Source organism: Cydia pomonella, chromosome 15 (assembly GCF_033807575.1).
Source record: "Cydia pomonella isolate Wapato2018A chromosome 15, ilCydPomo1, whole genome shotgun sequence".
Lineage (NCBI taxonomy): Eukaryota > Metazoa > Arthropoda > Insecta > Lepidoptera > Tortricidae > Cydia > Cydia pomonella.
In genome coordinates, this window is record NC_084717.1 from 11,154,680 (window position 1) to 11,175,721 (window position 21,042).

Here is a 21,042-nt window from a genome sequence, read left to right on the forward strand (position 1 = left end):
TTAAACACGAGTTAAAATAAAAGACGAATTTCAAAATACTTTTTATTTATAAATATTTACAAACAATTATTTATTTCAATTAAGTTTGTTGAAAAACATACAAATCCATTAGTGAAACATTTAACAAGGGTCACGAGAAAACAGGTTTGGTCAAGTTTAAAATTGAAAACCGTTAAACATCTCGGACCGATTTATCTCGTAAGACCCAATGTGCATTACAATGTACACTCCATTTCAATCTAAAGAACATTTCATAAACCAAATAAAGAAGTGCTTTAGTGCTTTCTCAAACGAAGAAATTCATCCCAATGTACTATACAACCACACAATAAATAATAGTACCACCGTACAGAAGGAAACTTCCTACAAAACCGAGGTTTGACAGCGATTCAGGGCCGAATCATGTTGTCCCTTTCTAATGTATGGAACAATCCCTTTCGGCTATTTAGGGTTGTCAAAATGGTGTACCCTTGTTTTGTCGACAACCTTTTCATCGACAACGATTCATCGAAACTTTAGTACTAGTAATATTGTTTGGCGTTATTTTATTCCAACTACTATTTATTAAAATTTATCTTACTACGTAGAAATAGTATTTAACGAATATTACTTATTGTTTCAAATTATCATAATTAGCAAAATTACAAAACATTGGAATTCATTTCTTCGACGTTGCCAGAAGTGGGTTAGGTTAGGTTAGAACTACGACCCCAAAGAAAACGAACTGTTGCCAGAAGTGGGTTAGGTTATGTTAGAACTGCGTCCCCCAAGAAAAAAACTGTTGCCAGAAGTGGTTAGGTTAGGTTAAAACTGCGACCCCCAAGAAAACGAACTGTTGCCAGAAGTGGGTTAGGTTAGGTTAAAACTGCGACCCCCAAGAAAACGAACTGTTGCCAGAAGTGGGTTAGGTTAGAACTGCGACCCCCAAGAAAACGAACTGTTGCCAGAAGTGGGTTAGGTTAGAACTGCGACCCCCCAAGAAAACGAACTGTTGCCAAAAGTGGGTTAGGTTAGAATTGCGACCCCCAAGAAAACGAACTGTGACCAGAAAAGCCACACATTACATGAAAAAAAAAATGAATTAAAAAAAACCTGAAATGAAAAGCCGTGACATGAATTTTATTGAAATAAGCCAACTACCAATTAAAAGACCTCCGTTCAAATTACCTAGTATCGATTCCTCGACGCAATGACTTGTCGATGAAATGAAAAAACTTGAAACGTCTTTTAAATAATATTGCAATTCAATGGTAAACCTGGCAAAATTCATATAAATATCTTATCTGTGGTTGTGCACGCAAAGGAACGTCAAGTTTTGCCAACCCTAATAATTGCTCGGAGCAATGCTGAGGCAAACGGAGTCTTGAACGCCCGCACGCTCTAGTTTCCGTTCAAATTAAAAATATGAAAATTTTGTATGGCCGCCTTACGAGGTTAGATTACAATATCGCTAGACTGCGACCAAGCTAATCCGCTGGCACCGTTAATCCGTTAACGCGTAACTAAAATTGCATTTTTTACGTTACGATACTTGCGTAAAAAAAGTGTAGGGTACGTATTTGCCCGTCTCTGTCACAATACGGGGAGATAATTGAAAGGCGTCATGGGCTTTACATGATGTTGTGTTGTAAGTTGTAACGGACGGGCATATACGGAACCCTACACTGAGCGTGGCCCGACACGTTCTTGGCCGGGTTTGTTTTTTATAACCTGTTAACTTACAAAATTCAAACTAACAATTAATGTAAGTAGATCACTATCGCAACAATATAAAAAACGCAATTTTAGTTACGCATTAACGGATTAATTGTGCCCAACTCTGCGAGTATGTCCGAGGAACGAATGTTTTTGTCAAATATAAACGCCAATATGTTACTGTGGTTTATTTTAAAGATCCGCTACATCTTTTGAAAAGGTATAATGTACCCATAGATGTAACTTTTAACGAAGAAAACTACAGTGTAATGCTGATGTGCTAAATCAAACCTTAAAACAAGTCTGTCGGCTCATATTCACTTTCCCTCTTATTCATCAAACTGAAAATGAATATTTAGTAAAATAGGTGTCTTATTCTGACAAACATAATGACAAAATGATTGATGTAAACAAACGAATAATAACGGATTTTAACTATAATAAGTTTGTCAGTAGGCCACAAGCACATGATTGGCGCGACAGTATCTCGCGACGATCTCGTCTATCTAGATTACCCGTCTTTTTCTACTATGTTAATTAAAGAGGGACGGGTGTCCCTAGTCTATCTCGCCGCGAGATTCTGTCGCACCAATCATGTGCTAGCCCGGCTGGACTGTATGATTAACGGCAGCAGTTTATATTATAAACGGGCCCGGGGGTCACCCACAAATTACGCAGGTCATACTTTATAGGAATGCTATATTTAGATATAACTTAGATACAACTCGGGACAACTTAAAATGACCAATTCTGAAAAAAAAAATTGTCTGTGTAAGTTGTGACTACATTTATCTGTGTAAGATACAAACTTTTACTCTTAGGGCGGTATTAGACTAGCGTTTTATACGAGCGTACGCGCGTTTAGATCAAATGTAGGGAAAAGTAACGCGCGTGTAAGCTCGTAACGCCGAAACGACATACCGTATACGCGCAGAATAAATACGCTAGTTTGAAACCGCCCTGTATCACGGCGCCTGCACCTTTCCATATTAGGTATATTTTACGCCAGAGTGCTCATCACTGTCCCAGGACAGCTCATCTGAAAATTAGCATGGCGAGCAGAGTTCACCCTATACCCCAATGGTCCTTTTAAGAAATTAATGGCCCCGTTTTTCTCAGGGAAGTGTGGTGACTTCCCGGGCTTAAAATAAGGGCTATAATTATTAATATTGTTTAGCTGTCGAATTTTCCAATGAAATCCCATATGGTAATATGTATAGACTTTTGAGCATTTATACACGTTTCACTTATAGTGTGTCGCTAGTCGAGGGGCGGGGTCATTCCATCCCGGGGGGGAGTGGTTCCAGGGGATTTCCCAGCGGGTTTCCTAGAGGGTTTCCGTGAGGATTTCCTGGTGGAGGCACTGGCGGGTACTGATGTTCCTGCAGGGAAAAACGTGACTTTTTGATGAAAAATACATTTTGTGGATGACGGGTCTTGTGACATTCACAATCTTAATTCCCAAGTATTTAGTTTTTTACTTAGAGCTTTATTTTATTAATTTAAAATTCAGTACAAAATGTCTTTTTGAATATCTTAAATTATTTCGAATTAGGAAGCTTGGTTTTATTAATTCTCTAAGTACTTACTCCGACGCTGAAAAGTGAGTAAACAAGTTTTATTACTATTATTTTCAATAATTTTTAATATTGGATCACGGTCTCAGTCTCTTCGGTAAGTAGCAATTGGATATCATAAGGGCGTATGTTAGCTGGCGCGGCTGCACGGAGTGGGTGAGTGATTTTACCTACAATGGCACCCGCGTGCGTGTGCTCGCTCCGTGCACCCGCCCTCGCTAGCGGACACCCAAGAGTGGTCATGGCGAAAAAAGAGTTTGTAATTATTTAAGAAAGTCCAAAGATTTGTCGTGTAGTTTTAATAGCTTAGAAAACTTTAGAAAAGAGGTTACATAGTTCCAGTAAAGACGTTAGTTTTAACTTTGTTACCCCAAACTGTTGATGGTTGTAACTGGTTTAGATCTGACTCGGCTAGAATAATCGGATATAACCATTGTGTTCGGTACGTTGTCGTTAACCTTGTCACAATGCACGAAGGTTGCCATTGGGCTGTAGCCGCGCGGGTCGCTTGACGTTTTTGGCGGTCAAAGGTTTATTAAACCTTGTTGCTGTACGTACCTGCAGCACGGCCCGCAGGCCGATCAACACTTCCCCCGCCTTGTTGCTGTACGTACCTGCAGCACGGCCCGCAGGCCGAGCAACACTTCCCCCGCCTTGTTGCTGTACGTACCTGCAGCACGGCCCGCAGGCCGAGCAACACTTCCCCCGCCTTGTTGCTGTACGTACCTGCAGCACGGCCCGCAGGCCGGGCAACACTGCCCCCGCCTTGTTGCTGTACGTACCTGCAGCACGGCCCGCAGGACGAGCAACACTGCCCCCGCCTCGTTGCAGTACGTACCTGCAGCACGGCCCGCAGGCCGAGCAACACTGCCCCCGCCTCGTTGCAGTACGTACCTGCAGCACGGCCCGCAGGCCGAGCAACACTGCCCCCGCCTCGTTGCAGTACGTACCTGCAGCACGGCCCGCAGGCCGAGCAAGACTGCCCCGCCTCGTTGCAGTACGTACCTGCAGCACGGCCCGCAGGCCGAGCAACACTGCCCCCGCCTCGTTGCAGTACGTACCTGCAGCACGGCCCGCAGGCCGAGCAAGACTGCCCCGCCTCGTTGCAGTACGTACCTGCAGCACGGCCCGCAGGCCGAGCAACACTGCCCCCGCCTCGTTGCAGTACGTACCTGCAGCACGGCCCGCAGGCCGAGCAACACTGCCCCCGCCTCGTTGCAGTACGTACCTGCAGCACGGCCCGCAGGCCGAGCAACACTGCCCCCGCCTCGTTGCAGTACGTACCTGCAGCACGGCCCGCAGGCCGAGCAACACTGCCCCCGCCTCGTTGCAGTACGTACCTGCAGCACGGCCCGCAGGCCGAGCAACACTGCCCCCGCCTCGTTGCAGTACGTACCTGCAGCACGGCCCGCAGGCCGAGCAAGACTGCCCCGCCTCGTTGCAGTACGTACCTGCAGCACGGCCCGCAGGCCGAGCAACACTGCCCCCGCCTCGTTGCAGTACGTACCTGCAGCACGGCCCGCAGGCCGAGCAACACTGCCCCCGCCTCGTTGCAGTACGTACCTGCAGCACGGCCCGCAGGCCGAGCAACACTGCCCCCGCCTCGTTGCAGTACGTACCTGCAGCACGGCCCGCAGGCCGAGCAACACTGCCCCCGCCTCGTTGCAGTACGTACCTGCAGCACGGCCCGCAGGCCGAGCAACACTGCCCCCGCCTCGTTGCAGTACGTACCTGCAGCACGGCCCGCAGGCCGAGCAACACTGCCCCCGCCTCGTTGCAGTACGTACCTGCAGCACGGCCCGCAGGCCGAGCAACACTGCCCCCGCCTCGTTGCAGTACGTACCTGCAGCACGGCCCGCAGGCCGAGCAACACTGCCCCCGCCTCGTTGCAGTACGTACCTGCAGCACGGCCCGCAGGCCGAGCAACACTGCCCCCGCCTCGTTGCAGTACGTACCTGCAGCACGGCCCGCAGGCCGGGCACCTGCGCGGCCAGCGCCGCCGGCTGCGGCGGCAGCGCCAGCAGCACGGCGGCCGAGCCCGGCAGCGTGCGCTCGCAACACTTCACCCAGCCTTCCCACGCTACTTTGTTGTTCCACACCTGATTGAAAACTTTACGATTAGAATGCTAGACAACACACAACCTATTTATTTTTTATACATTTTCAAAATGAATCCACTATTTTTTATCTCTTTGCTGTTGCGATGTGACGTCCGCGAAAAGTTGACTCGACAATACGTTGGCGACAACAAGTTGGGTGGCTCAAATCTATACATTAATCGAGTAATCTGTCCGATGAATATATAGGTATATAATTTTATCAAAATTGCTATAATATTAATGATTGTGTAATTATGGATCGCATGTATCTGAAATAAAAGAATTTATTATTATTTATTATTATTATTATATAAACAAAACGATGGACGGAAGTTTCAGAAATTTGCGGAAAAAATCGGGTATATTTTCTATTACCTCCTTCTCAATCAGCAGTTGCAGTATGTTGAGCACGAGCGGCTGCAGCGACGGGTGCAGTGTAAGCGCTTGCAGCACTGTCCGCATGAGCAGCACCGGTATGTCTGTCTCTTCGATTAGTTGCTGCAGCACTATTGCCAGCACCTGAAACAATTTGGGCTTATTACTTTTATACCACGTTCGTGGCAAACTAAGCCTTGATTTTATATCCCAATACAGTTCAATTACTTTGATTTGTTAAGCTGATCTGTCATATTCGTACAAAAGGAATAAATATGCCAATCGAAGTCAGTTTAGTACCAGAGCTTAGCTACATACAGTGCGTGCCTCCCTACAGTCCTCCCTTTAAAAACCTGTATACACTTGTATGAAGTATGTGCCAGTTTCTTGATGGCAGCGGTCTCCAAACTTTTTATCGGATCGGCAGGCTTGGAGACCTGATCCGCGGGCCATAGTTTGGAGAATCTGGTTGACAAGAGATACATTACCTCCTGTGTGAAAACTTGCTTCTCCGCGAAGCACAGCGCGGTAGCTTTGATGATGTATTTGAGGTCCACCACGCCGGGGTCGATCAGGTGTAGTGCTATCAGCAACTCCGCCGGTGAAACTGTAACATTATTTTGTTAATATATTCCGTAAAATTACACTTTATATTTTTTAATATAGGATCTCTTCATTCCGCTTGTAAATTCCGCAATGGGCTCTGTCAGACTTTGAGAAAGGAAACTCTTACGTAGTAATAATATTACGATATGTAGAGTACAGGTGAATAATCTGGAACCTGTAGACTGCCATTTTTGTGTATTATTACCTTTAAAACTCTTCATATTCTTAATATTTTCTGATCTATATGAAAACGCAGAATAATATTATTTATTTGTTGTATGAGAATTTAAACGAATTCGCTAGTGAAGCGTAACACTTTTACTTACAAACATAATAAGCTGAAAACAACAGTATTCAATATCAAAGTTTATATATATAAGTAATGAATATTTACTATAGGTAGAGTCAGCTAAGGTCAAAAATATCGATGTTGCCTAAGTGTCACAAAATATGTTGGTAGGTATAGTTCGTGTCATCCACGATGACGCGCAGACTTGTCAAATCTAACCTTTAATGACATGACATTACGAGTCAAGGCACGCGTCTTCGTGAATGACACGATGTATATATTCATTCATAAAATATTGTGTTGAACATAGCTTAAAATTAAAAATAAAACACAACATTACATTGAAGAAATTAAAGCTTAATGAGTGATCCCAAGATAATGATATTAATTAATGGAATAGTCACGTCTGAAAATATCGATACGAACAAAGTGCCAAAAACATGTATACACTACCTTAATATTATATGTGTACGTGTATACATATTTTTGACACTTTGTCCGTATCGATATTTTCAGAATCTTTAAAAAATAGGTATTTTTGACTGACATTACCTGGAGTTATCCAGTAAAATAAGCTTCAATTACCTGGTAAAACTTCCTCGTTAGGGTTCTGCAGTCCGAGCAACTTGTTAAACACCTCTTTCACAACCATCGGGTTCAGCTTTATTAACTTTGGCAACGCAGCTATAATCTATGGACAAACATAAGAAACACATTAAAACATGTGTAGTGAGATAAACGATTTGTGAAGACGTCAGTAAGACATACGGCCCCTGAATGTGGCACGAACGAATGAATATGGTACAAAATCCATGAAAGGACTCTAAGACGAAAGTGGATGACTACACGCAATCGCCTTCCCGTACAATTTGACGTATATCAACCACAGCTATGCCCCTTCCTTTAATTTTTTTCGATTTTTTAAATTACTATAAGAGTCAAGAGCAATTAAAAAAATATATGGAATCTTATCGCTGCTAATAATTATGATAGACAAAAAATCGTAAAAAGTCAAACGAAGGGGCATAGTTATGGTACATCAAATTATGTAAAAATATATTCCACAATCCAGATCCAGAGAGGAAAATGGGGACCACGTTTGAATACCGACCGCTTCGGTCGTCCGCTTTCCTCTTAACACATTCACTGCCGGGAACCCACCTGATGGGCGCTCGTGAACTTTGTTCAGATGCCGGACAACCCGCTGGGCGGGTTGTTTTGTACGCAGCTATAGACCACCGGTTTCTGGGGTAGTGCGCCGTTTTTTGTCTGGCAGTGAATGTGTTAAAGGGGTAAAGTTATTGGCTGTCCATTTGCATGACGGTGCCGCCGCACTGACGAATATGTCGCATTACTTGTCTGACCGTTGACAGCTGTCTTTATTCTTCTCACGTCGTGCCATAGAGGGTGAATAATATAGAGATGAAATAGGGGAGGGGCTGATCGAGATGCACTTATGGAACTTCCAGGAGTTGCAGAGAAAGCGCTATATAAATATAAAAAAATGAGATTGTGACAAGGACAGTCTCAGTCTCATTTTTTTTTATTCCCTACCGTAAATTTTTGTATGGTTTACGGTTGGCAACAAATAACGCGACCAAATTACGAAGGTTGTTTATGATTCGTCGTCAGGAATTTTAAAACGTGTTTTTAATTTTGTCGCATTCCGTATGTTCTGTTTCGGTTCGGTTCACGGGCGCATGCGGTATAGGACATCTATAGGATCCTACCATCTATGCGTGGTGCGTTGTCTTCGTTTGTATATTCTCGCACATAGCCAACACTAACCTCCTTCTTGGAGAGCCCGTTGAGCACGGGTATGAGGAAACGCACGTCGGAAACGCGCGTGGCGTACAGCGCACGCACGCGCGATACCAGTTCCTGTGTGGGCGGGCCTGCGAATAAAAATACTTAACGATCAAGTCCAATTCTGGGGAAAAACAAAAGGTAGCTCTATAATAATATTGATTTGTTGTACACATTATAAATATTATAACACATCTAGCATAGATCCTGCATAACGCTGCATATTAGCAGCGTTATGCAGGATCTATACTTGAGTTGAGGTGCGAATTATTAGTCGAAGGAATGTGTATCTTGTGTACGGTAGTTACATTTAGTATTATTAAATAAACTTAGGTATACACTTACGACCAACTAATATTCAACTAAAACCGGACCAGTAATATATGATCACGCGCCATATTGCAGAATTTTATTGAAACTAAATTTTTCATACTAAACTGGACTGTCACCATACATGAGAATAACAGCACCCTCTTGACAATGATCATATATTTCTGGTCGGGCTTTATATTGTTTTTTCTTTTGTGGCTTTTTAGTACCCTAATTTAGTGGTCTTCTGGTCGATAAGAAGCTCTTGAGCCTTGATAGAGATATTTTTACTCGTTATAATTGAAGTTTTAGTCGCTAGATGTAGCCTTTTTCCAAAAAAAAAAAAAATCCAATTTGTTTTATTAAAAAGTTAGGGAAGACGATTTTCGTGTATCGCTACGGGATATTATGGTTTTTGCTTTCACTAAGCCATTAAAAGGTACCTACATAACTCTGGTATACCTAGAAGCGTCCATTTCTTTCGATAGCGGTTTTATGAGGATCATAACAACAGTAACTCTTCATCGCACACCTTACGAGTATACCACAATAACCGATATACCTATAAACATATAAATAGTCGGACTAGCTTGCACAAGAATAGAGGTTATAGTCCTCCTCAATGATTTCATTGCAATTTATGTTTCTTAAGCGGGCTCTTATTTTATTTATTTATTAAGGTTTGCCAACAGGTGTAATATAAATACAAATGGACTTAAATAATAACCACAAAAATCATATATTTTTTTTATATACTACTTCGGTGGCAAACAAGCATACGGCCCACCTGATGGTAAGCAGTCTCCGTAGCCTATGTACGCCTGCAACTCCAGAGGAGTTACATGCGCGTTGCCGACCCTAAACCCGCCCCCCCTCGTTGAGCTCTGGCAACCTTACTCACCGGCAGGAACACAACACTATGAGTAGGGTCTATTGTTATTTGGCTGCGGTTTTCTGTAAGGTGGGGGTACTTCCCCAGTTGGGCTCTGCTCTAGATCTGGAATGACATCCACTGGCTGTGCCCTACCACACAAAGCGAGATGAAATTCACAATGCCCATACCTCTCTTTTGGACGTAGTTTAAGGACGTACCCGGGTCCAAAAACAGAGACTACTATAGTTGGAGTATTCATCCAATTATAGGCAAACACAAATTGTTAATACCAGTGAATATTCAGGGACGAATCATGCTGTTCCTCTCTAACGTATGGCATTATCCCTTTCGGCTATTTAAAGTTTTTAAAATTCATGTCATTATCGTATCTGTGGTTGTGCACGCAAAGGGACGTCAAGTGTCGCCCCACTGCTAATACTACATATGTAAAAAATCTTAAATTTAGCCTAAACAAAACCAAACAAAAACTACAAGCCTTAAAATACAACAACCAAAATGAAAAGATATAATTGACTAGCCAGGCCGAATTTATTCTTTAGGACCCTGAGACACCCGTGACGGTAGACTTGGCTCGCTACGTTGTACCGCACAAGTACGTGTATGTGTAGGAGGGGTTAACAGAGGTAACACAACAGGCGCCAGGCATACTCACACTTCTCAGTGAAGATATGCAGCAGCCTGGTCAGCAGCGTGTCGGCGCCGCGCGGGCAGTCGTCCAGCAGCGCGAGGAAGGCCCGGCGCCGGCCCGCGGCGGCGGCGGCGCGCGCGGGCGCCTCGGCGGCGCGCAGCGCGGCGCGCTTGCCCTCCGCCGGCGCGCCGCCGTACACGCGGCCCACCTCTATCATCAGCTCTGCGGGCAAACAAACACTAAACACCTTACGTCTACTATTGGAGCGGATGAGACATTTTTTTTAATTTATTGTGAAACAAACAGTCTTAAAATAAACATGTGAGCAACTGAGCTAATAGCTATACATTGATTTCGTTATAGACCTATAGTTTCCTAATTTTAAATTTCGATGTACAATTGAAAAAACAATAATAGTGTACATAACAAAAGCGTAAATGTATATTTAAAAAAAAAAGTATATGAGACATGTCGCGAATGTCGCGATCACAGACTATATTAGACACTAGGTACACTTTTGTACTAAAACTGTCTTTAAATTGAAAGCCGATCCGCACGCCGCTCTCGGTGTGCGTGCGAGCGGAACATCACTATATACACATGCAGAGTGCTGTTTCGCTCAATCGCACATCGGAGTGGCCTGCTCGTCCGCATCAAGGTGATAACCGCCTTATTTAGTAAGAAAACTCTACCGCAAATTTCACTTGCGTCCACGTTAACGATAAGTATCCTTCTATCAAAAATGTAGCGGAGACTGCCGCTGTGTTGTCGTTGCAAAAAATTGACTTTCTTATTTGCCCGCATCAGCTTTGAGAAAAGCACTAGGCACATTTGATTCATCTGGAAGGCCAACTGCTGACATCGTATCCAAATGGACATACAGTTATACAATACAAGTCAATCAACAAAGCTATTAGCTTAGCTAAAACTAATAACGACTAAAATAATAAACGATTGAGTCACAACGCGATATTTAAATGCACGATCGAGGTGAAATGCGACTAAAACTTATAGCCACTAGAAAAAAAGTATTGAGACACAATGCTAAAATTAAATATGAGATCGAGGTGAAATGCGATTCGGTGAATTACTACAATTTTATGCTTTTAACACTCACCCTCATTATCCATAAACAGCGCCATAGCTAAGTTAAGGCACGTCTTGTACAGATCGTCGGTCCACGTGGGTCGTACGCCGTGACGGGCCTGGTCGGCTGCGAACTCGCTAGGCGGGTTCGGCATCGCGATGAACCCGAGATACAGACGCGCGTGTTTTTCGACCACTTTTTTAACCGCTTCCGTGCTGCTGGCGTAGATTTTGAGGGTAGCATTGAGTGCCAGGTCACGGATTTCTTCGTTTTGACTCACTGGGAAAGATAGTGCCACTATTAATAAGTCCGTGTGAAAAATTAACTGTTTTTGTGTGGAGTGGTATAAGATCAGCTCAATGTTACTCTAACATTTAGTTTTATGTAGTCACTGAAATTACCTAATACATACTTAACCCTTTACCAGGCTGACAGTTCAAAAATGACAATCGAATGTCAGTCTTACTCGTCGAAAATAGAACACATGTTTGAAGAGCCGCATGTGGGAAATATATATCCTTTGGCCTGGTAAAGGGTTAATCTTTAGGTCAAGAAAACAGCAGGAACAGGTTTAGAACTAGCTAGGAAGATTTGACATTTAAAAATTAACATTAAGTACTAAAATAACCTTGCAAGTGAAATAATAGGCTGTAAATGTTTTTTATTAATTTAAATAAATAAGTAGTGTAGGTTTTAAGAGAGGTAATAGGTACTTTGAATGTCATCTCGCTTTGTGTGGTAGGACACAGCACAGCGGATGTCATTCCAGATCTAGAGCAGAGCCCAACTGGGGAAGTACCTCCACCTTACAGAAATCCGCAACCAAATAACACTAGACCCTACTCATGGTGTTGTGTTCCTGCCGGTGAGTAAGGTTGCCAGACCTCAAAGAGGATGCGGAATGTTAGGGTCGGCACCGCGCATGTAACACCTCTGGAGTTGCAGGCTACGGAGACTTCTTACCATCAGGCGGACCGTATGCTTGTTTGCCACTGACGTAGTATAAAAAAGGTAATATTGTTATCGGTTGAATACTACTACTTTTAAAAGTCCAATTATTCAATGAAAACAAATCAACGATACTTACTGACATTACAGACGAGTGCAGCCACGTACTTATGCGCCCAGGGCGCTCTATACAAACACAGCTCCTCCAAGATCTCCAGCGCCAGCACGGGCATGTTATTCTCCACTACCAGGTGCTTCAAGTAGTCCACCGACTCCTCCGTCACCAGCGGGGCTTCCAAGTATATCTTCCTCAGCAACATATCCTTCGCGCCTTCAACTACTGGCTCCACGCGTTCACAAACCTGCGTTATCAACGCACACAGCAACTGATTGTAATTCTGATCATGTTTCTCATGCATCTTCGGCTGTAAAGTCACAGGGTGCCGGCTAAAACCTTGCATGAAAGCGTATTCCTCGTACAACCATGACAGAGCTAAGTCGATGCGGTTGGCTGGGTCCTCAAGGATGTAATTGAGCACTAGATCGCGTATTTCTGGAGTGTAGCTTGAAGCAAAGATGGTGATTAACTTTCCGCGTATAGTCGACGCTCCGCCTATCGCGGCTTCCTTCTCTGCGTTAAGAATCCTAGTTACCGCTTGTAGAATTAATCTCTCCTTTATTTCCTTTGGTATCGGCCGAGTGATCTCTTGCAGTTTAAGTAACTTCACCTTCTGTTTTAACTTAGGAACTGTGGGAGTCTGCGGAGGAATCGCCTTTTCTTTTTCCTTATTTTTCCGTTCTTCTTCTTTGAGGAAATCTTGCCTAGTTTCTTCCATGATTTTCTCTGCTTCTCTGTCAGCATTGGTAGACTGTTGCAGTTTGGCAACTGCTTGCTTGAGTGTGATCTTTTCCTCATCATCTCTTAATAACGGGATTTTAATGGTTTCAGAGACAGGTGGTACGGGCGCCGGGACGGGGACGGGTGCAGGTGCAGATTCGTCCTTGATGAGACTATGTATCAATTTAGCGAGAGATCTCTTCTGAACTTTGCTGCCTGCATTTGGTATGGGCTTGTACAAAGTTACAAAACTGCTAGGCATTTCACTTGGTAGATTATTAAGTAGCGTAGCTGTCACAAGTTTGACTACATTCTCTGCATTATCAAGCCCTTCGAAAAGCGTATCTTCAGTGACGGGTGGTTGTTTAGATAAACTAGTTTGGCTGTCATCGTCATAATTGAAATCGCTTCGGCTGTTGCTGTCGCTGCCTTGACTGTTGCTTTGAGGCGAATCGATTCTTATTCTCTTGGTGGGGATGTCCGCGGTTTTAATTTCTCCCAAACGCTTGTTCCTTCTCTCTTTAGGAACCGCTTTATTAATCTCTTGCTGGGTCATTCCGATGTCTATTAAAAGCTGGGTTAATTGAGGTAACATATCATTTGACGATGGATGTTTTATTAGATTCACTAGCAGCATCTTCAGATGTTTCCTAACAGAGTTGACTTGCGACTGGGACAGGGTCGGTGGTAGCGTTGTGTGCAGGTCCCCGAGAGCTTGTACGACCCGAGGCATGTATTTCGGTCGGAACTTGGATATGAGACACAGAGTCGTCATGCAAGCCATTAGGTTGACGCTAGAGATGTGTTGGGAGTTGTGGAACTTTAACAACAGTGTGAAGATATGCCTGAAATAGATAATGAAAAGCACCATATTGTAGTGTCAATACATGGTCTTCCAAAATTTGATTTGACAGTGTTGTAGATAGCACCATTTATTATGTTAACATTTTGGCATCGTGTACCTATATAAATACTTCTGGATCGATGGCACACTATTTTGCTTAGGAGATGAAGCACTTATTTTATTATATCTCGTATTGTAATTTGTAGTCGTATATTTCATCGTCGGTCGGGGGAAGGGGGGTCGTGAATTTTTAATACTCTTTATGACTTTAAAATGTAAAATTGAACTTGCCGGTGATATACTACCATAAAATTTTAAGTTCGTCAACCCAGTCTTAGAATATAATGTTAAAAGTCTATACTTTGATATTGGTAAAATCTACTCTACAAACATCTGTTATGAGTAAAAGCAAACTCATAGGAAAATACATCGAAACGTAAAATTGGGTTTGCCTGAGCGTTATCACAGGCACAAAAACATAAGATAATTTGTGTAGTTTATAAAAGTATTATATATATATATATATATATATATTACCTATTATTTTTGTATATTGGCCTATTAGTATTATACTTAGTATTTAATTTGGGAAACATTTTCTTTTCACACTGCATCCACCTTAGCAAATTTCTGATACTTGTATTTGTGCAATAAAGTTTAAAATAAATAATAATAAAAGCATAACATAGGAATTTTAGGCATGTATATTTAAGTGCAACACCATCTAGTGATAGTTGTTAAAAGTACTCACTCAGACTCCTCTTCCAAAGCTCTCCTTTTGATAAAAGTCAGGCTGTCTGGCAGTCTGTCTAGACTGAACTCTCCTTCGGCCGGCTCTCCAGCCGTTTGCAGCAGAACCACCTCTTCTAGGAACTTGATGGAGTGAGTACGGATACCCTCATTGTCGCTGTCTATCATGTTTAGGACTAGGAGCTGGAGCAACAATACACAATATTACCTATTTTATTTATAATTATTATAAAATAAAACAAAATATAAATTCAAGTGCTCTTAACATACATTATGTGATAGACATTATTATCATTAATTAGTTACTTTTTATTACAGAAAGTCTATTAGAGTCTGTTTGGAAAGAGTAGAATAAGTGCTCAAACGTGTGAAATAGTCAAGCTGGTGGAAATCGAGTTCTATGGGCATTACGCCTTTAAAATCTACCCACAATTTTCAGTATATAGGTACAACATCCATATCCCCATACATTAGATCCCCGTAAATAAAAATAAATAAAAATTTGGATTGAAAAGATAACCACAATGCCTGTTTCTCAGTGTAACCAAGACTTACAATAAAGTCATTTATGCTTATAAAAATGCCTCACCTTGAGAGCAGAAAGCTGCTCCCACACGTGCTCCTTATCAGTGTATGGCGCATCACTCTCACAGAGCCACAGCAGAGAGTTCCGGTACACAATACTGGCCGCCTGGATGGCTCGCTTCTGCACCGCAATCACTGTGTCTATGATTGATATTCGTAGCTTCCCTACTATGGAGGGCAGGTGTTCAGGTTGGATCTTACTAAAAAATAAAATAAATATGTTATAGGCCAGGGCTATCCAAACTATGGCTCGCGGGCCAGTTCCAAGCGAAAAATGTCAGCATTCCATACATTCTTCAATCGTGGAGATCTATACCTTGCCTTTATTGACTTGGAGAAGGCATTTCACCGCGTGCCTAGAAAGCTCGAATGGCAAGCTATGAGAGCTCAAGGAGTAGGTACCAGACTCTCTCATCAGCTTAGTCCAGGACATGTATGACGACCTAAGTACGAGGATCAGAAGTCCGGCGGGAGTCAACGAACAGTTTGATGTAAACGTAGGGGTCCAACAGGGATCTGCACTAAGTCCACTACTATTTAACCCGGTGATGGACTTTCTCACCAAGAACATTCAATCACCTCTGCCATGGTGCTTAATGTATGCCGATGACGTTGTGTTAGTAGATAAGTGTTCACACCATTTGCAAGAAACCCTGGAAGCATGGAGATACGCACTAGAAAGCAATGGTATACGTATCAGCAGAAGCAACACTGACTGAACACATGGAATGCCTATTCACCACACATCCATGCACCATTTACCTGCAGGCAACTCCTCTGCCAAAAGTACCCCAGTTTAAATACCTTAGGTCAATGCTCTCTGCGGATGCTACTATTGAGGCTGAGATCACACACCGATTCAATGTTGCTTGGCAAACATGGCGAGATCTCACAGGTGTTCTGTGTGACCGAAGAATGCCGATCAAAACTAAAGGCAAGGTGTATAAAACGGCAATAAGACCCGCCTTAACATATGGTGCTGAGTGCTGGGCATTGAAAAAGGTGCACGAACAGAAGGTCCATACCAACGAAATGAAGATGCTGAGATGGGCCGCGGACTAGTAGTAACTAGACTTGATAAAGTGGGTAACGTAAAATGAACACATCAGAGGAAGTTTCAAAATAGCGCCCATCACTGAGAAACTCGCCGTATAGAGGCTGAGGTGGTATGGACATATTATGAGACGCGACGACGACCATGTCGTCAAAAAGGCGCTGGCCCTCCAGGAGACCAAAAGAGGAGCAGGTCGCCGGCCTGCTATATGGTGGTCCACCGTGTCAAAGGATTTAGAACGAGCCCAATTAAATCCACAGACAACTGATCAGTCAACCGACAGACGATCCTGGCGCATGAGAAAGACCGACACAATTCCCTTCACACACAAACGAAAACTGGGTACATACGAACTGCCAACCCTTTTTGGCACAAGATTGACACTTTCAAAGGATGTAAAATACCTAGGCATAATCCTGGATGATAGACTGAACTGGAACAAACACCTGGACAATAAACTAAACAAAGCAACAGTAGCCTTTTGGCAATGCCGGAGGATGGTTTTTATACTGGTGGCAAGAGATGGGGACTTGCTCCTCACATCATACTGTGGCTATACAAAATGGTAATAATGCCAATGATCAGCTATGGCTCGGTCGTATGGTGGCCCTGCACCCAGCTAACCACGGTAATAGACAAACTAAACAAAACACAAAGACTAGCATGTGTAGCTGCGACAGGCTGTATGAGAACTACTCCGACTGCGGCGCCAGAAATAATTCTAGGACTCCTACCATTACACATATATATACAAAAAGAAGCGGCTGCCACGGCTCTTCGGTTGAAAAAGCTAAACCTATGGACATCCTTCAGCTCATCTCACAAGATCTATGAAAATATGATCTCAAAACTACCCATGCTGGAGGCGCCCATCAACAAAACACCAAAAACTATGATCTTCTGGAAAGAATACGCCATATCATTAACAGGAGATCCTAAAGAAGGACTAGACCAAACAAACCTAAGAATATTCACAGACGGCTCAAAAACATTTGAAGGGACAGGATGTGGTGTCTTCTCGGAGGACCTGAACATACACATCTCAAAACCCCTGGGAGAACATAACACGGTATTCCAAGCTGAATGTGTGGGAATAATAGAAGCTTGCAATGCTATAACAAGACGACAGGTGAAACACGAAAATATACTAATACTGTCAGACAGTAAATCAGTACTACAAGCGCTATGCAGCGACAAAATTAATTCAGAGCTCATACTCGAATGTCATTGAAGCCTCACGGAAGTGAGCAAAGAAGGCAACAAAGTAACAATTCAATGGATAAAGGGGCATAGTGGATCAAGAGGAAACAATGCAGCGGACGAACTGGCCAGGAAAGGCTCAGAAACGCCAGCATATGGACCCGAGCCCATCATACCCCTACCAATATACTATATACACAACCAGCTAGACCTACATCACAGACAACTGCACAATAAATACTGGAATGAAATGGACACATGCAGGCAGACCAAAGATTTTCTACCGGAACTAAACCACAAGCTCACCATAATACATAAAACCATAAAATAACTGCATTCGCTTCATTTCTACTCAATAACTGCATTCGCTTCATTTCTTGCCTTCGTAAATATGATCATGTCTCATCTTTTCGTTCCCAGCTCGGCTGGCTCCCCATTCGTCAACGACGCAATGTTCGCATGTTGTGTACTCTTTTTTCTGTGTTAAATGATCCTCATTCTCCTGAATACCTTAAGTCTCTATTTCAATACTACGGCGTTACCCGGGACCGTCAACTTCGCTCTTCCGGCAATATGTCTCTATCTATCCCTCTTCACCGCACTGGGTTCATGTCGAATTCGTTTTCCGTGCAGGCGGCCCGTCTTTGGAACGGACTTCCCTACGGCATCAAAAATGCTCAAAATAAGTTTGCATTTAAAAAATCCTTACGTGCTTTCTTTGCTAGCAGAATGAAAAAATAATAATGTATGGGTAAGCTCTATATGTTTTGTCGTTATTTATGTATATATTATAAGAAATATAAGTATGTATATTTATGTATGTATGTATTATGTATGTATGGTATGTTATTGTATTATATTTGGTTGTTGTTGTTAAAGTAGCACCGCCCACAATCTCTCTGCTTTGCCTAAAGGTTGACTGGTAGAGAATGCCTCATGGCATTAAGTCCGCCTTTTGTACTATAAGGTTTTCTTTTGTGCAATAAAGATTAAATAAATAAATAAATAAATAAATAAATAAAACACCTCGACACCAACTACGTAAAATAGTAGGATAGTAGGATTAATTACAGGACATAACACACTTAACAAACACCTACACAATATGGGTAAAACAGACAGCCCCATGTGCAGAGCGTGCATGGAAGAAGAAGAAACAACAAAACATATTCTCCTAGACTGCAAACAGGTAGAAGTATACAGGAACAAATACCTAGGGAATTCGTGCACACTAGGAGAGGCAATTAGCAACCTGAAAACTTTGCTAGGCTTCGTGGAGGAGCTGGGCTGGTTAGAGTAGCGCTACCTCGTTTCACGCAAAATAGGCACAATGGTTGTCGATTTGCGGAAAATGCCCAGAAGCACTAACTAACTATGAGAACGAGGAGAGCTGACCCCAAATAATGGGATAAAGGCAAAGGAAAAGAAGAAGAATCCATAAATTCAGGCCTGTATGTAATGCTAAAAACGAAGTATATAATGCTACATTCTCCCTCACCTTACTTCTTCTATGAAAGTTACAACTTGCTTTTTTACTTCAGTGTTTTTGTCATTGATGTAGCTTAGAATATTTTCCATGTACACGGGAATCATTTGAGGTAGCTGGTGTATCAGAACCTCTAAAATCTTCCTTAAGAGATCCGTTTTCTTCTTGCCATCCGACATGCCAGCGTCGTTTATCCATTGTATAAGCTGAAAAAGGAACGGGGAATAATAAAACATGGTATATTATGCAATTAGTGTATTCACAGAAAAGAATTCGATACAAAAACAATGGAATACAAGTGAAAGAAAAGTGAGGTCTTTCACCGGCGAGTTCACACTGCAAAACGAACCTGGTTTTGTGCGGTTAAGTTTGGGTTTTGATTAAATTTAGGCATTTTGGCTGTGTTTGCGCCTTCTGAGTTTAGTAAAACAATCTCATTGCATAAATGCAAGCATATTATTGCAATAATTATACAACTTTAAAGTACGAGGTACGCTAGCAGTATTAACATTAACAACGTTTCATATATAACTTTGCAAAGAGTGATGAAACTGTTAGTGAGAAAATGTATTGACGTTTTCCATAAGTGTTAGTATGAGCGCAAGAGAGATAAAACATTTATTTTTCTCAATAGTTGAGGTATTTCTAATTTGGTCGGTTAATACACTGATAGTTGACGTATAGTGTTTCAGTGTTGCTACCACTAAATTTTGCATGGGTACGTTCAAGCTAATAGAGTCAGATCAAGCTAAGTTGGTTAATATCAGGCCTGATATCAGACTCGATTTCGGGCCCGAGAAAGAGTAATTTCCGTTTCACCAAAAACCAGCACATCGTTTACAAATCTAATAGATCCGCACAGCGTCGTTTGCTTAATGTCATCTCCTATGACCTCGGCAGAATCAATAGCATACTAGCATCCTTTATGATATGTTCATGGGCATCATAGCACGTAGTATGGAAGGTAGATGCCTCTACCTTCCATTGCACGTAGAAATAGTGAAAGTTAAACTGGTTTAGTTTTGTTAGCGAGCCACTATGAGGGTGGCATTTGTTTTAAAAACCCTCAATAAATAAATAAAGATTTAAAAAATCTGATAGATAGAAGAAAAGAGTGTATGTCCCTTGAGAAGCCTGGCAAAAATAAGAGCTTGGTAAAAGGTACCTTATTCACAACACTCTATTACTTTTTGTCTATAAGTGAATGAGACAACAATTCGTAATTATTTTCGTTTTTTTCAGGCTTGTCACTAAAATGAACTGAAGAAATTGTCAAATGGGTGTAATTCATAGAAATTGATAAAATATCGTTACGAAAATTTCGCTAGGAATATCATAATTGCCTGTGAAATGAGTATTTTCCTGGGTTTTTTTTTCCTGGGAACAAAATCTCCATTTATCCCAAAAAGTGTCCGACAAAAAACCATAAATAGATGGCGCTACAATACCTAGAATACTTGAGAAAAAAATCTAATCATAGACAGCGCACTTCACTTCGTTCTTAGCTACTCTAGCGCTATTCAGAGGGCCTACCGCGAACCACGTTCGATGTGTTGCCTCTCTGTCGCACTTGTAAATTCGTACGTAAGTGTGACAGGGAGGCAACACGTCGAACGTGGTTCGCGGTAGGCCCTCTGGAGAGATTTGGAACTATTGTTTATAGCTGACAGATGGACACATTTGCAACCATTCTTCCTAAGGAGTTTCTGGGGGCCTACCGCGAAAACTGAAATTCGCAAATTGTGGGGATCTTTCTCTTTTACTCTCACTAAGACGTAATTAGAGTGACGGAGAAAAATGGCCACAATTGATGAATTTCGATTTTCGCGGTATAGGCCCCTGTTCCTTGCTTCTACCTTCCATAGTTACTTACACGCTCGGTCCCCTTACAAATCGATCAACTCTTTTCTCCTATCTCGATATAGTTCTGTGGCTTACAATATTTAAAATGTAAAAAATGGTTCATATGCA

The 21,042-nt window shown here is 42.3% G+C and overlaps 1 protein-coding gene and 1 long non-coding RNA gene across 2 annotated transcripts; both read right to left on the reverse strand.

Moving 5' to 3' along the window:
* Positions 1 to 28: 28 nt before the first annotated feature.
* On the reverse strand, positions 29 to 20,176 carry LOC133525831 (symplekin). Its single transcript, XM_061862233.1, has 13 exons — positions 19,421 to 20,176; positions 19,084 to 19,277; positions 15,336 to 15,531; positions 14,748 to 14,929; positions 12,454 to 13,997; positions 11,397 to 11,645; positions 10,304 to 10,501; positions 8,430 to 8,536; positions 7,227 to 7,332; positions 6,235 to 6,353; positions 5,747 to 5,890; positions 5,228 to 5,371; positions 29 to 3,077 (listed from the first exon to the last, which is right to left on the reverse strand). Exons 1-13 carry the CDS (start codon positions 19,463 to 19,465, stop codon positions 2,973 to 2,975), a joined length of 3,333 nt encoding a protein of 1,110 aa, XP_061718217.1. The 5' UTR covers positions 19,466 to 20,176; the 3' UTR covers positions 29 to 2,972.
* On the reverse strand, positions 4,087 to 4,478 carry LOC133525844 (uncharacterized). Its single transcript, XR_009800642.1, has 3 exons — positions 4,389 to 4,478; positions 4,278 to 4,333; positions 4,087 to 4,222 (listed from the first exon to the last, which is right to left on the reverse strand). It is a non-coding gene; the product is annotated as an uncharacterized LOC133525844 (long non-coding RNA).
* Positions 20,177 to 21,042: the final 866 nt, after the last annotated feature.